Source organism: Setaria viridis, chromosome 6 (genome assembly GCF_005286985.2).
Source record: "Setaria viridis chromosome 6, Setaria_viridis_v4.0, whole genome shotgun sequence".
NCBI classification, from domain to species: Eukaryota; Viridiplantae; Streptophyta; class Magnoliopsida; order Poales; family Poaceae; genus Setaria; species Setaria viridis.
The window spans coordinates 25,570,558-25,587,145 of record NC_048268.2 but is presented as its reverse complement, the minus strand read 5'-3'; the positions used below and the strand labels follow the sequence as shown (position 1 = coordinate 25,587,145).

The following is a 16,588-nucleotide window of genomic DNA, read 5'->3' as shown; positions in this document are numbered from 1 at the left end:
TGCGCCAGAGCCGCCGGCGCCGGCGCCGCGGAGGGTGAGTGGCGGCGCCGCCGCGTCCCTCCCGCAGCCGGGCGGGAACCGGCGCCTGGCGGGCACGGCCCTCCGCTTGGGCGGCGCGCAGCGCGCGTCCGGCGTCGGCGCCACCAAGCACTTCTTTCTCCTCACCTCGCGTTCCTCGCGTCCGCCGACGCCTCCCCCCTCCTCCCGCCCCGGCGCCGTCGCAACCGAACCGGCCACCCCCCGCACGCTGTCGCCGTCCAACCCATCCGCGCCGCCCACCGAAACCGTGTTCCCTCCGGCCCAGGCCGCGCCCACGCCCGCGCTCACCGGCCCGGCCTCGCATCTCGGCACGCTGCCGCCGCGCCACGTGTCCCGCCGGCCACCACCGCGCTCGTGTCCCACGCCGCCCTCGCCGGCGTGAAGAGGAGGAACGGGCAGAGTCGGCGAGCGAGGAAGCAGAGCGGCGTGCTGGTAGTGGTAATAATAAGGCCACGCGCGCGGGGGCGGGGCGCATCCCACGGCCGCGCCCCCCGCCGTCATCCGCTGCTGCCGCCGCGCGGCCTCGAGCCTGTCGAAGTAGAAGCTCATTCCCGATCCCCACCACCGGCGATCCACCCTGCAAGCAAACGACCTGACCTGATCCCCGCCAACCAAACCGAATTAGCCGCCACCTCAAGAACCGAAGCGTGCCGGGAGAGGCCGGAGACGAGCGGTGGAAGCGGAAGCGGACTAGCTATTCACCTGAGCACAGATCGCCTCTCCGCGGCGACGGCGACCGACGAGGTGGTGGAGGCGATTGGGGTTTTTGGTGCCGGACGAGCGCGTGAGGAGGAAGAGGTGGGGGGTGGGGCCGAGAGGACTGGCACTTGCTCGCTGCTATGCTACGGCTACCGGCTGGTCTCGTAGCAGCAGCGTGTCTGGTTGCCACGTGGCGCCTGGTGGCGCGACGCCACCCGATGAAGCCAGGTCCGACCGAGCCGAGCAACGGATCCGACTGGCACTCTCTTTACTTTTGCCATGGTGATCCATCAGCTAGTCCCGCGAGCTAGCCACGAAGATGAGACTCCTCTGCAGTAGATGTAGCTACAATTAAGTCACTTATACGTGGGTTCGGTCCCGCAGCAATGACTCAACTAAAGATAGCTGCAGATGATATTCTTCTACCGGCAACAGCCTGCTAGCTCCTTGATCTCTTTCGCTCCTACTCCCTTCGTCCCTTTTTATCTGTCGCAGCGACATTTCCTAAGCGACAAATAAAAAGGGATGGAGGAAGTACATGCCAAGCACACACTTGCCAAATTTCAAACCGCCGTGCAATCGCAAAGGACGGCCCGGACCATTCTCTTTCACCCTTACAGAAGAGACAACGGGAGCTTACATATGTATGTATCACTTTACTTTTATTTTGCTATGTCCAATCAACCAAACAAGCATTATACCCATTATACCCTGTAGTGGCTTATGAGGAAAGGAATCAAAGATGGGTCCACGTGGAAGACTAGTAGTAGGTCCACCAATCTACCCAATCTACCACTCTCCACTCTTTTGAGTAGCAAGGGCATAAAAGACATCTATCCAACAAACAACCATACAATCATTCTAGAATAAACAACACCATCCAAATTTTGCTTAGAATCCAGATCCTAACAAGTGACAATCCATCTAAAATCCAGATTTTCAAAACCCACAACCCGATTCAAACTGGGCCTAAACCTTGCTTCGTCTAAGCACAGCGCCGTCTTTTTTAAAGAGATGACTAGCTACCGCCGTACCGCGTGTGACGGTGCACCTATGATTACATGAATAAGGCAGGAAACAAAAGACTTGACGTAATGCTGTAGAAATGCAAACTGAGTAGAGCTCAGCTGGTTAGATTCACGGTAATAGAACTTGTTCATTTGGTTTTAGTTTTCGACTTAGCACGTGCGTCCATATTTGATTTACAGCTAATTATTCAAAATTATTCTTCCAGTCATCTATTCTTACCATTCGCTTTCTCCGGTGAGCGAACATGGCATTCATCAGTCGCTCATTTTTTATGTCGTACAGCGTTTTTATTTTTATGCCTGATACATTGATGCGCATTGCATAGTTAAGTGCTTATGTGACCTTTCTGCCATGTGAAAGTAAATCAGTTCTGTACAAATACAGACTTAGTTTCTTTATTAATGTTTGTTAATCGTGGACTTAGCACACCACTCTTAGAAACAATTAAACAAACGTCACCACTTCAATTTTCCGCAACAGATCATATACAAGCAAACGACAGTACACCGTCAGAAGTCAGAACCACGCACGGAAGAACTTTTTCAAGAGCATTGTCATGCGGACTCCCACGACATTATCACACCAAGGAGCTGCTATTTTGAACGCATGTTTATGCTCCGGCCTGCAGCAGCTCCTGCACTGTCTGACCAAGGCTGGGCTCGCTCCTGATGCTCTCGATCCACCTTGCGCTGATCCGCACCCTCTCGAGGCTTTGCTTCAAAGCTCTCTGGAAGGACGGCTTAATGCGGCCAGCAAAGAACTCGGAAACCTCAGCAGCTTTCTCCTCAGAGGTGAACTGACCATGCACAACAGAAAGGTTAAAAAGATGGGTCACAAACTGGATGATACAGTGCGAAGAATAACAAAGATAAATGTTCTCCAGTGTACCGGTGAAATAATGGAGTTGATGAAGTCCGATATGAGCGAGCTTGATTTCCATGTCTTCAACACATGATCCCAGTTTTTCTGTAATTGGGCATACCAGCATGGTTTCACTTATAGTGGCTAAAAATAATAAGATTTGAAAGGAAAAAAAAAATCTACTGCTGTGCTATCTTATGCAACCAGTATTGCCTTGCCAAATGCCAATCCTCCCTCTTTTATTGTCCGGACCAATTCATGATCCATCTTTTACTTTTTTTTTGGGTGCTTTAAATGCTCAGCTATCAGTATTTTTATGTGACCTAGATGCCAAGTGAATGCAGAACAACTAATTTTATAGCAGATGAACATAACTGCAACAATTTCAGTTAAACAGGATTTCATTTTTATAGCCTTGTATCTTTCAATATGGATCAATTGTCCTAATGTTGGACAACAGACAAGGGGCTAACTGACAGATATGTATAGCGCTAAGGGTACTAATTCTGAAGTGCATCATTTTTTCTTTCTTATTTTATAGTTATTTTGACCATTTGTTGTAAATATTAAGAAACATTAATTGGAATATCTTCGTCTGAAATCTGGCCTATCCTTTATTCATATTGCTCTCAATCAAATATCAGGTGGTACCAACAAGTCTACAATGTACCAGACTACTAGTTACAACTTGCAGTAGTATGGATACCATGCACCATATTAAGTGGTTGTTCTTTCAGAAAATTGCCTTGGAAGCTTCTAATGGGTCCTGTCTCTTAATTCATTAATGCATGAATCAGCACATAACTTTAATACATGCATCACAATATATCAAGAGAGAGGATGCAAACCTTTAAATGAATCAGGAAGACAGGAAACATGTGCATATCCATCGGATATTATCAACAAAACTAATTTAGAAGTCCTGCAACAATAACATACCTTCAGCCAGGTCCATGCAACTTCACGTCCTTCCAAGCTAATGCCACCAAGGATATAATACGAATCTTGATTCCGTACCTAATAAGCAAGCAACAGATTCCATGTTTTCTGTTAAAAAAACAACTGGACCGACAGTTCAACTAGAAAAGCTGGAACTACATTTGTAGAACCAAAAAAATGGAACGAGTCAGTCTGAATAAAAGACTGTTTCAGCAAATAAACTGCTACAAACCAGATTCATTAAACTGACATAATAACAGACTACAGTGCATGGGTAAAACAAAGCATTACTTCGTGGAACTGAATTGGAGGCATGCAAGAGAGAGACTGTCAAAGGAGCTCCCACCACTTGTTAACCAACTGAGCAATCCTAGGTTACCAATTCGTGTAGTGAAATGTATTCCCAAACCACCTTTTCCATAGGATTTGGATCCCAAAACCACCTTCCCAAACATGCTAATCAATGTGCTAGTTGTTGGACCATAAAACCTACTGGTTTAATTAACCCACTGGTTTTGTAAAGAAGCTACTGCAACCAGTAACTATATGGAATCATTTTGAAGAATAAATATAAATGGTTTGAGGTCAACCTCATCAGTGAATATAAAGTTCAATGCTTCCAAAACAATATCCTTATCTGGTGATGAGGACAAGGAGCCTGGAAACGAAGAGAAGATGTTCAGGTTAACCCATATCATAAAAAATCTATGTTGTTGTACAAGTTGGAAAGTTAAAAGAATGTACACAAACCTAAGACACGGGATTTCTCCTGGGGTTCAGCTGCTTCTCTGTAGATTTTGAGGAGAGCATCATAACCGGATCTCTTTGAGGTACTAACAGTCCGCATCACAGCAAGGTATGCAGCCTGAAGAATGTAACATATTAGACATCAAAAAGGGTTCTGCAATGGCATGTAAAGGAAAAAAGGAAAGCCTATGACCTTTCTAGTATCTGGTGGAAGAAGGGAAGTTTTGCGGTCCTCAAAGAAGATATGGAAACGCCGAACTCCTTCATTTATAGTTTCATTATGTCCAAGTCTGACCAGGGCAATCAAGAGCAGTGATCTAAGCATTACATCAAGATGGCTCTCGCCATCCTTCGGATCCCAGCCTAATTTTCTGAAATGTTAGGTATATGGAGCCTTTTAATACCGTCACAATAAGAGAATAGCGAGAATGTTTGTAGTAACAGAAATTAACACAACAACATTTCTGTTTTTACATGCACAAGGATAGACACGAGCAGCGCACTGATAAATCAAGATGGTGAAAACAAGTAAAGCTGAAGCTTGTTGGCATACATGGCAGCTGGAAGAAGAAGGTTGATCAAAAGCTGCTTGATATCTTTGTTCAGGTCAGGAGTGGCATCAACAGATATTGTAGAAATGCTTAAGCACACCTGGAAAGAAAGAGGACACATGTATATAACTTTTAGTGGAAACATCCGATGCCAGAATCGATAGGAGATACAAAGTTCAAGAATTCAGTGGAGGTGCAAGGTTTTACTTACAGAGGTTACATGTGAAAGCACAGTGTAATCAGACTCATCATGATAAGCATTCAGCAGTCGCAGCAATGATGTCAGTGTTTGTTTGCGAGCAACAGAAAGGGCATATGAATCTTCCACAATACCTGCAAGAATAATATACCACCTTGTCGGGCAAAAAACTTTAAAAAAAGTACACAATAGTGCTAAAATTTGTCTTATCTTTACCAATCTTATCCATTAGTGAGAGCTTCTTGGTTTTGATTGCATTTACAAGTCCAGCTGCAAGTTCATCATCGTACTTCACTCTAAAGAATCCAGTTTGATCGATGTTCAATTTGATCCAAATGTTTTCACCCTTCTCTCCATCAGAACTTTGAGAGGCAGTGAATTCTTTAATATGAATCTTATCAGTTTTGTCTTTCAATAAAAACTTTTTCTGTGCATCATACGAGCCACTGCAAGATGTTATAGGAACAATCCACATGCCAGGACCAGAGGATCCGTCAGACAGAAACTGTGCCTGCCAGGGGATAAATAATTTAGCAACCATTCAGTATAATGTAAATATCAAGGTGGACAAGTAGATGTGTTTTGCTAGTTAATGCCATTACATTTGGCTTCCTTCTGAGACATTACATCGCAGCCTATATGCCAGGTAACAAAAATGTTGCATGGTCAAATGACTGAATGTATCTTGATGGCTTCACAGTGTGCTCTATGTACTTATGAGGGATGCAAACACTTGGATTTGGTTATAGATTATTATTAACTGAGCCTAGCTCAGTTAGTTGAGGGTGTGGAAGTACGCATGACACCCAAGATCAATAATGAGGCATACTTGGGTGCCTGTTTCTTCTTATTACAAAGCCGCCTAGTTCCTCCTAGCCTCCTAGGTTTGTCTAGCTTTTTTTTATCATTACATTGCTGTTGACGCCAATATTGTTCTGAATTTCTTCTCAGGGTAGCACATGTTATTTCCCTAAGATACTATTTGATGGCACAAAAAACTACTACCAAGAAAATAGAGGTCCCAGAAACAAGAAACACCAACCACTACGGCATAGGTAAAAAAATAGCAAAGGAAATGAACAAGCTATATCTATTACATGTACTGAGCTCTCCATGAATATTGCTGAAGTCTGAAGACATGTGAAAAATGAAATATCTGTCAACAAACCTGTTCAAGTTCCAAATCATGCCCATTAAGTTTTGCATAAATGACAGGATATCCTTGTTGCTTAGTCCATGTAGTCATCAAATCCTTTACAGGCTCCCCGGATTCCTCCTCAAGAACAGCCCATAGGTCTTCGGTCTTAGCATTTGAGTAGGCATACTTCTTTATATATGAAGCCAAAGCTTTCTGAAACAGTAAACATTTGCAAAAAAAAAAGTTGGCACCAGCAGAATAAAAGTAGGAACAGAGCTAGATAGGCAAACATAAATTAGAAACATGAACTATGGTCATTTCACTTATCAGGAAAAATAAACTCAAGCTTTTCTCAGCAGGTGCATCAGGCAGAATTTAAACATGTTCAGTAACAGAATTATAGTAAATAATTATGATTCCCTAAAGAAATTTGGTTTACAGATTTTAGGATACCTTTAGCTAAGATGCACTCCACAGAAATCAGGTTAATAAAGAAAACGTAATAAATAACATGCAACGATAAGATAAAATGTTGGAACCAGCAAAGTTACAAGAATACGATAGAATTCATTGGAGAAACACCATCAAACCTGAAAACGCTCTGCGCCAAGGTAACTCTGTAGCATACGAATAACAGAGGCTCCCTTGTCATAGCTTATGGAATCAAAAATTGCATCAATTTCACTGGCATGGTTTACTTCAACCTGAACAAACAACATTAATTGGTTTAAATAAATACAAGTACTAACAACTGAGACAAATGGACATGCTAATGCTGTGAAGTAAATGATTGACAATATATTGCCACATTGCTCAATTCCTCTAAAATAACAATATACTAAACATCTGGCATCAGAGGTGGCAGCTCTTCCAAGACTGGGGACACCAAATCCAGCGCAGGCAAAATTTCACAGTAGATGATACAGGAAGTGGTTCGGGAAGAAGACAGCATAGAATATTATGGCAGTACTGCCGGAATGGCAACAGCACCACTGAAGAAGATGGCAGTGGTGAAGTGATGAGAGGAGAAAGACGGTTGGGGTTTAGTCTGAGATGTTACCTACATATCTGCACACTTTATTCCATTACTATTAGGAATGTGTACAACAGTCATGCCTGTTGGGCCAACCCTAGTTCAACATATGCTATACAGCCAAAGTTACTATACCTACTTATAGTGTGTTTAAAATGCATAGTTCAATCAGAAAAACATTCTAAACATTAGAACTCCGGTGAACTGGTTAGAGCATTGAACTCCAGGAGTGGTTGAAACTCCTGTCCCGACTTGGGTTCGAAGCACGGCACCTTCTTATTACAAAGCCTGCAGGGAGTCTCCCCCCATGGTGAGTTTTTTTTAGAACTTGATTGAACCATAATAATGTCAAAGGGCAGTAATGATTCAATCGCTGGATATCTAACATAAGTGCTTCTAATAATCTACTATGTAACATAAATGAATCTTGTCTTTATTGCAGTATCTCCAGCACAAATATAATACAACAAATGCTGTAGAACTATCAGAAAAATATTCTTACACAAAATAATAGTAAGCAGGAAAGGAACCATTTTCATCAACTGGAACTGGGCCTCTAAAGAAGAATACCTCGATAGGATGAGACTCTGCAAGTGCATCCAGTCTGAGGCCAGAGGTCGTCTCATCAAGGAATTGTGTCCAGTTATTCCACTCAGGAAACAAAGATTCCACTGCTAAATAGCTTACCTGTTGAAACATAGGAGTATAGGACTTAATTATAAGGAATTAAGGTTACACAGTAATGAGCTATTTTGTTATAATTGCTCAATAATGGTGGCAGAATTGATTACCCAGGAAGCAAAACCCTCATTTAGCCACAAGTGAGTCCACCATTCCATGGTCACAAGATTGCCAAACCATTGGTGAGCCAACTCATGTGCAACAGTTATTGCTACCTATAAATAAAGAAGATATTAAGGGCTCAAACAAAGATACTATGTGCAACAGCCAATGAAATAAATGAATTTGATTCAAATGTATCCCTAACCTGTTGTTTGTTGGATGCTGATGACAGTAGCTCATCATACAGCAAAGCTGTATCACGGTAAGTGACTAACCCATAGTTCTCCATGGCCCCAGCAGCAAAATCCGGAATAGCAATCATATCCAACTTAGGCAGCGGATAAGGAGTGGCAAAATAACTGGGAAGAAAATTGCCATTAGTGACTCTGATCATAGTGCACATCCACTTTTATAGAATTACTGAAAAAACCTTCTGCCCCATTTGGTCGCAATTCGTAGAAATATAAAATTGGAGCTTACTCTTTATATAGATCCAGTGACTTCACGGCAACATCCAGCGCAAACTTTCCTTGATTAGTCTTGCCAACTTGAGTATACACGCGAACTTTGGTCCCTAATGAAATTAACAATTTGATTGAAATGTAAAAGTAAGGAAAGAAGAACATTAAGACAGCAGTTTGAAAGAAATTGTCGAAGAAAAAAAATGGACAACGAAAACAAATCTTGTACCCTCTGATGTTGAGCTCTCTATGTAATCAAATAAGCCAACAACTATAGCCACAAGATAGGTTGACATAAGTGGAGATTCCTCATAATAAACAGTCTTTGTAGGTCCACTGACTGTCTCCTTAACCACTGGCATGTTGGATAATGCTACCAGGTCAGATGGAACTTCTAGAGTTAGCTTGAACTTAGCCTGAAAAAACCCACATACCAAGATCATTAATAAGTAATTTCAAATAGAAGATAAAAAAATTTAAAAATTCTAAAAAGAGGTAGCATTAGAGGGTGTTTTGACCTGTATGAAGATTCAACACAAACTGGATTCTCTTGTTTATTTTCATGTTTGGGGATATACCAAAACATTTTTTCAGTAAATATAAATAGCATGTTAGTCACCTTAAATGCAGGGTCATCCCAACATGGAAAGCACCGCCGCGCATCAGCAGCTTCAAACTGTGTAGTTGCCATGTTTCTTGACTCCCCATTGTACACATATTTACTGAAAAAATACAACCAGAAAGAAATAAAAGGAGGAGCCATTTTATTCCGAGAAATAGTAACATCATGTGCATTTGGCGTCACAGTATTCACCAAGCATCGGATATATAAAAAATTATACAGTGTAGTTTAGAGAACACATTAACAGCAAGTGGTAGAGCATCCAGGGGAGGTGCCACCAGCCTAGATTTGAACCCATGTTGCCACATGTCGTGTGTCCACGTCGCTGAGTAAAATGGTGGCAGTGAAGGCAGTTTCAGCGCACTGCTCCTGGCCACTCCAGCGTCGGTGGACCCCTCCTCAAGAACTATGTCAAGGGGAATGTCTCTTCCCCTGATCAAGTTTATTTTTATAAAGTGTTGTTTAAAAGGTTAAATAATCCATGGATATAGTTTTGGTCTCTCTCCTTCACCTTCACTTAACAATCATAAACCTTGTGGCATGATTAACACACACACACATTAACTGCATCTTGTTTGTGCTAGTTATATTTGACTTATTAATTGTTACATATGCCAGAAATATGACAATCACGAAGCCAGCCATGCTATGGAAAGAGACAAGTTAGTTTAGGCAAGTTATGTAGTCAGTTTAGTTAAGAGAGTCCATGTAACCAGAGAGGGGTGGTTATAAGTATCCCTGGCTGCTTAACCCATCCAGCAAACTAGGCGGAACATGTATGGTAGCTATATTAGCATGGTGACTCAGATGGTACAGGTAACGTATTGGGCAGGGTTATCAGAACCAGCATCCTGGCTAAATCCTCGTGAACGTTTTCTGGATGATAAAGACAATTTTCAGTTAAACCAAATAGCGGGTTGTAGTCAGTAGAATCATGATCGAATTGCCAGATCAAGATGGTGATACTAGAGATTTCCGAAATATAGGTCACTGCTCTGTAACTACCTGCACACGATACAGATAGCAACAAGAAACCCTCCAGATGCCCTTGCTGTACGCTATTACCATGCTACTGAAGCAATTGTATAGATTGGGTCAAGACACACGTTTTCCGCAACTCAAACTAACGACCTACATAGCCAACTACCAATAATTGGAGTCCATCTGGACCTCACATGCACAAGAATTGGTAAAAACGCAGCATACCTCCTGTAGAATCCCCTCATCTGATCGTTGAGAGTCCCGGTGAAGTCCATGGTTAGCACGCCCTCGCCGATGGGCAGCTCCCGATCGAATCCGAGGACCAGGATCTCATCCTCCTCGAATTGGACAACCTCAGACGGCACCAGATCCTGCGACGAACCAAAACCCCCCACCATAGCAGCGAGATGAGACTCGAAACTCGATCGATCGGCCTAGCGCAGAAGCAGACGAGGACCCCGAGCTCGGGCGGGCCTACTTGCCTGGAATCGGATGGAGGCGCGGTCGACGTCGAGCTCGGCGGCGTTAAGGACGAGGAAGCGGGTGGGCGCGGACACCGCGACGGCGATGGCCGCGGCGCCGGAGAAGGTGCAGGCGGGGAGGTCGGGGCGGAGGCGGAGGTCGTAGCGGAGCGGGGCCGCGAAGCGCGGGAGGCGCGCCTGGCCCCGGAACTGCGCCGGCGAGTCCGCCATTGCCAGCGGCGGCGAGGGTTCGGGTTGTGGGGGTTTGTCGGAGGCGGCGGGGCGCACGAGTGAGGAGCGGGGGGCAGTGGTGTACTGGGGGGACGGGGGTGGGGGGGACCCACGGTCAGTTCTTGTTGGGCAGAGCCGGAGAGGCGAGTTGGGGGCGGCGCTGGGCTTGACTACGCTGACAGATGGGCCCATTGGCTAATCACGTGCCATTTGGAAATTAAATTGATTTATTAATTCCAAATTTACTAAGCGCGCGATCAAAGAGCTTGTTCGCTTCAGCTTATAAGCCGGTTGAAAAGCTGAAACGGCTGATTTGTTGTGAGAGAAAAATACTATTTGGTGGCTGATAAGCCGGCTGAATAAGCTGAAGCGAACAGGCTGAAAGTTTTTAAATAAGGATGCGAAGGAATGTTAGTTTTGTTGCCTAGTGGCTTGGCAAAGAAGAGCTTTTTTTTTTTTGCCTAAGGTCCAGATTAGGAGCTTCTGGCAGCTTTTGCCTCTCCACGAAGCTTCATAAACCAAAACCTCCCCCAAACAGGGTTAGCTACCTCAACAAGCAAAAACTGGAAAAAAGCTCATTTTACACTACGAATGCAAAAGCTCATCTCGCGCGGCTTCCCGAGCTATTCCATCGAACCGTTTTTTTCTTCTTTCCTCGTCTCTTCTCACCCGAGAGCCACCGTTGTTGCTCCTCTCCTCCGCGTCGACCATTGCCGTCCATCCCCTCCACACCAGACAACCGGCGCGCTGCTGTCCCTCCCCTCCACACCAGACCACCAACGCTCCTCCCTCCGTGTCGAACCGCCACCGCTCCTCCCACCACGTGGACCCGGCGGTGCTCCTCCCCTCCACACCGGCCCTCGCAACTCTACCCCTCCGCCGGACCCGGCAGCGCTCCTCCCCTCCGCGCCGAACCGCCGCAGCCCATCCCCTGCGCGTCGGACCGCCCCCGCTCCTCCCCTCCGCGCGGACCCGCCAGCAGTCCTCCTCTCCACGCCGACCGTCGAAGCTCCTCCCCTTCGTGTGGCCCGACGGCGCTCCTCCCCTCCACGCCGGCCCGCCACCACTCCTCCCCTCCCCTCCGAGCCAGCCCAGTGCCGCTCCTCCCCTCCATGCGCGGCCCCGCTGCTTTGGGCCTTCACCATCCTTGCCAAGTTCTCCACACTATCAGAGAAGCTCCCCCAACCACGCACGCATAGCTTTTCCCAAAAGCTGATTGGTGCAGCGGTGTTTGCTTCTCCAGGAAGCGCTTTTGGAGAAGCTGCCGCTCCCTAAACAGGACCTTATTTTGTTGAGAAAAAACATCGTAAAATGGCTTCTTGTTGTTTTTTTATTACATCCTTGTTCCCATGAATAAACGTCTAATTAGAGCTTATACGTATGAGGGGGAGATGTGGCCTTTTTTTCAATGTGCAGTGACCTCATTACCTCAATGTTAGAGGTGTCTACTCGCATATACAGCTCGATTTCCATGGAGAAAAAAAGTATTAGTAACCGAAACAAATGTCTAATTAGAGCTTATACGCATCAAGCATGTTTAATAATTTCCCTTTTTCTATCTGTAATGAATCTTATTTTTATTTTTTTAATCGAGATGAGGAATGATCTGATTTGAAAAATGGCAGATCTTGATGCGTGCATGCATTCGACACCCCCACGTCGGCACACTATTGCCTATGGACGACTAGAAGCTGGAGCACGCCACGACGCGCCACTCCGATTGGAATTAAGGGGTGTTTGGGAGCACTCCACTCCACGAAAAATTGCTCCACTCCACCAACTCCGAAAATTTCGCAGCCAAACACGTCTAGCTCCAGCAACTCCGGCTCCAGGAAAAAGGTGGAGCAGGGGGTAGATCCACGTTTTTTTAGTACCTCAAGAGGTGCTCCAAAAACCCCCTGTACAGACCTCCTCGTAGAGTTGGTGGGTATTTACCACCATTGCCACTCGTTACACAATAACGGTTCGCGAAACAAAAACAGCTCCCGTCGCTCCCTGGCGCGCGCCGCCCGCCGCCTGCCGCGCCGCCCGGCCGCCGCCCACCGCCTGCCGCACCGCTCGCCGCCCCGCCGCGCCGCCCGGCCGCCGCCCGCCTCTGCGTCGCTGACGCTGTTCAAGAACGGGTGGCGCGTGCTGGACGCCGTCGGTGTCGCTGACGAGCTCCGCGCCAAGTACCTCCGCATCCAGGGGTGCGTTCCTCTCTCTCGCGAAACCATCGATTCAGGCTACTGTTGTTCTGTTGTGTTCATGGAAAACTTTGCGTGTTCTGAGCTGCATGTGTGAAGTTCCAGCTGAGCGCAGGATGAGGATGCGGTCGCCGGCGGCGGGCGGGCGGGACTTGCGCGAGTTCTCCTTCGAGGAAGAAGCCCCCGGGTAAGTGTGCGATCCCCGTTTCCTGTCGTCGAGCATCCTTGGTGGCTTTTCCATACTAGATTGTTAACGAGACACACAAATTATAAGTTTATCAGACAGTGGTCACTGACTTTAGCATACCCAGGCAGATAGCATTTCTGAACTCTGGACCAAAGGGGCTCTGCAAATAATGGTCAACTGATTGAGGCTGATCACAAACTCTCCTTGAGATCTTGACAGATCACACACTCCCCTTGACTGTCAAGGACAAGGAGAGTGTTTGATCAGCCTGAACCGGTTGTTACCACTGACTGCTTCAGTCAATCATGCCCTAGTAGTCAGAAGTTCCCCACGGTTGTGCTAGTTTTCTACTGTTTTTGGTACTTTTACAGTCAACTTGTCAAGTTTTATGCTCCGATTCTGACTGCAGACTCGAACTTAGTGCTCGATTTTGAATATGCAATGTATGCATGCTGACTATTTACTGAGTGATCCCTCTGCCGGCAACTTGGACAGGCAGGAAGTGCGAGCGGTGGAAAGAAGAGTGCTTCTCGAGACCCTTGCTTCTAAGCTGCCACCAGGCACGATATCATTCTCATCGAAACTGAAATCAATTGCAGAGCAAGGGCCTGATGGCACCCTGCTGGAACTCGAGGATGGGAGACAAATTCTCTCCAAGGTTAGTGCAAAAGATTCATCGAGTAAATTTGGTTTTCATACTCAGTCCATTCAAAGGGCAAGCAATGCTGAGTTAGAAATGTTCAGATACTGCTTGAATAATCCTGAAGGTACCCTGCTAATAGAGATCAGCAGGTCTTTTTTTTTTAACCCTTTTGACATAAATGAAAACTGTGGCGGCACACAGATTGTGATCGGCTGCGACGGCGTGAACTCGCCGATCGCGAGGTGGATGGGCTTCTCGGAGCCCCGGTACGTCGGGCACATGGCGTTCCGGGGGCTCGCGGAGTACGCCGACGGCCAGCCGTTCGAGCCCAAGGTGAACTACATCTACGGCCGAGGGGTCCGTGCCGGCTTTGTCCCCGTCTCCCCTACCAAAGTCTACTGGTTCATCTGCTTCAACAGACAAGATCCAGGTATGTTCACACCACAAATGCTATGATTCCACAGATCCAGCATCCGAGCTTCACTAAATAAAAAAGAAACAAGAGAAAATGTCTGCAATTTTGACACGAAGATAAAAGAATGTGAACAGTTTTCTAGCACTGCATGGCCATGACTAAATGGCAGCTGCAAGCCTGCAATAGCCATCAGCCCATCACTTGCTGACAACGCGTGCATGGCATTGCTGCTGATGGTGTTCCTGGCAGGGCCAAAGATCACGGACCCGGTGGCGCTCAAGAGCGAGGCGCTGGAGCTCGTCCGCGGCTGGCCGTCGGACCTCCTGGCCGTGATGCGCAGCACGCCCGAGGGCGCCGTGGTGCGGACGCCGCTCGTGGACCGCGCGTGGTTCCCCCATCAGAGCTTTGAATCAGTTCTACTCGATTTGGATTTTGGAGTCTCCCAAAGCGAAAGTTTTCCCCTTTCTTTTGGCTTGCATTTGGCATTTTTGACATGAGGAGCGCCGCTGAAATTTCCTCCCTGTTCTAAGCATGCTATCCTTGAACAAAATGCATTTTCTCAAGTTGTATACCAGCAGCAACAGCTCCAGGTAATGTTGCTGCTTCGAGTGTGAGCTAGCCTTGCCTGCCTTTGTGTGATTCTTGAGGTCCTCTGATTCAACCTGACGCCGTTGTTTTCTCAAGAAGCATCCCCACCGCGCCGCCCCTGCCGTTGCCCGCCACCCGCCGCCCGCCGCCTGCCGCGCCCGCCGCTGCCTGCCGCTCGCAGGATGACCGTCTGCTGCTACTACTGCACTTCCCACTTGAGCATATGCTGGCATGTACAGGAGGAAAGAAGGGGAGGAGAGAGGAGAGACAGACATGTGGGTCCGTCACAAAGGGTAAAATAGGCTATTCACAAGAAGTGCTCATGTTTTTGGAGCTGGAGCACTGCCACCAACCAAACACGTGCAACAGCTCCATGTTTTTCTGGAGTTGTTGGAGTGGAGCTAGGAAAGTGTGGAGTTGGTGGAGTGGAGTTGGTTTTTCTGAAGTGAAGTGCTCCCAAATAGCCCCTAATAATGCTCGCATCGGCTTTGTTAACTTCATTGCTTGCGGGATGTGAAAATGTAATGTATCTGACTTACGGCCAAGAAACAGGCTAGGGAAAAAGATTATCTTGGCCCTCTCATTTAGTGAGACCATGCATGCTCGAGAAAAAGTTCAACAGTATTTTGGGGGAAAAATTGCTACATCGTCTTTCAAAGCCTATAGATGTGTTAAGGTGAAAAATGTTCATGTGGACTATCACATTACACATCTCGATTTTCGGAACAACTGATTTAGGAATTTGCAAATTCTATGTGGCTTTAGACAGGCCTTTTTTATAATATACAGTGAACGCTTAAATGCGTATGGTCCATTCATTTTGCTTGTACAGTTTCTTCTATTACATGGCCTTCTCGATCAGTGATTCAAAGGCTCGAAACTTGGGCCCAGCATTCAGCTGGAAGCTGTGTTCACCCGCAGACCCGCTTGTCACCGGCGGTGCAGCTGATTCACCAGCGGCCGCCGCCGTCCCCTCGAGCTCGAGGAGACGAGCCACAATCTCCTGCTTCTTGGCCTTCAGGTCATCGATCTTTGCATCCAGCTTCTTCATCTTTGCCACGTCATCATAATTGGGCCTACATCCAAACTAGAGTCCCCTCTACCTAGCTCCATCGCTCCTTCGAGCAGAGCTCGCTGCTAGCCAAATCCGCTGTATCCCGGCTGCCTCCGTTCGATTCCTCGCACCAGCTGCTTCCCCTCACCGTCCCGCATCCATTTCACCCATCATCGGCTCTGCATCATAGCAGTTCCACTGCGCACACTAGTTCTGCAGTCGCCAGGTCTGCATGAGCAGGTTGCAAACGACGGTGCGGAAAGTGGCGCTGTCAAAGCCGGAGAAGCAGACGAGCCCTCCTGAGGATCCGACGAGCCAAATGTCCTAGGGCGGGAGGAAGCTAAAGGGAAGCTTGTAGCGAGCATGGATGCTGAGCACGTTGCAGTGCATCGGGGAGTGGGTGTTGCCGCTGCCACCCCTGGAGAAAGTGAGGAGGCAGGGCCTGTGGGAGGGCACCACGATGTGCACGCACGGGGAAGGCCGGGTCGCGGAGGATGGCCTCCCAGTGGCGGGAGATGAGGCGGAGGCAGAAGAGGAAGAAGGGCGGCACGCGGGCGAGCACCTCGAGGAGCAGGTCATCTAGGAGCCCCGCCCAGATGCTGGCGTCCATCGGGATGTCCGTGTGGTGGTGGTGGAGGAGGAGCGCGGCTGCGGCCGTAGCGGAGGCGGAGGAAGCCTTGCCCTTGAGGAACGCCGGTGGCGCCACAGTATCCTCATCAAGCCCCCGCACCTTGGGCTTAT

General features: G+C 47.2%; 2 protein-coding genes across 3 annotated transcripts; one reads left to right on the top strand and one right to left on the bottom strand.

Moving 5' to 3' along the window:
- Positions 1 to 2,121: 2,121 nt before the first annotated feature.
- On the bottom strand, positions 2,122 to 10,841 carry LOC117860940 (aminopeptidase M1-B). The gene is made up of 19 exons (XM_034744375.2): positions 10,565 to 10,841; positions 10,308 to 10,453; positions 9,099 to 9,201; positions 8,709 to 8,895; positions 8,499 to 8,592; positions 8,224 to 8,377; positions 8,027 to 8,131; positions 7,806 to 7,922; positions 6,793 to 6,906; positions 6,233 to 6,415; positions 5,281 to 5,575; positions 5,077 to 5,198; positions 4,868 to 4,965; positions 4,508 to 4,685; positions 4,318 to 4,432; positions 4,158 to 4,225; positions 3,568 to 3,645; positions 2,656 to 2,733; positions 2,122 to 2,563 (listed from the first exon to the last, which is right to left on the bottom strand). Exons 1-19 carry the CDS (start codon positions 10,772 to 10,774, stop codon positions 2,378 to 2,380), a joined length of 2,631 nt encoding a protein of 876 aa, XP_034600266.1. The 5' UTR covers positions 10,775 to 10,841; the 3' UTR covers positions 2,122 to 2,377.
- Positions 10,842 to 12,926: 2,085 nt separating this feature from the next.
- LOC117861842 (monooxygenase 3) lies at positions 12,927 to 14,877 on the top strand. Of its 2 annotated transcripts, XM_034745373.2 has the most exons (5): positions 12,927 to 12,963; positions 13,076 to 13,147; positions 13,643 to 13,805; positions 13,992 to 14,220; positions 14,455 to 14,877. In XM_034745373.2, exons 2-5 carry the CDS (start codon positions 13,077 to 13,079, stop codon positions 14,700 to 14,702), a joined length of 711 nt encoding a protein of 236 aa, XP_034601264.2. In that variant the 5' UTR covers positions 12,927 to 12,963; position 13,076; the 3' UTR covers positions 14,703 to 14,877. The 2 variants fall into 2 exon arrangements, with proteins under 2 accessions (XP_034601264.2, XP_072150727.1); XM_072294626.1 differs by lacking the exon at positions 12,927 to 12,963 and having other exon boundaries at positions 12,992 to 13,147.
- Positions 14,878 to 16,588: the final 1,711 nt, after the last annotated feature.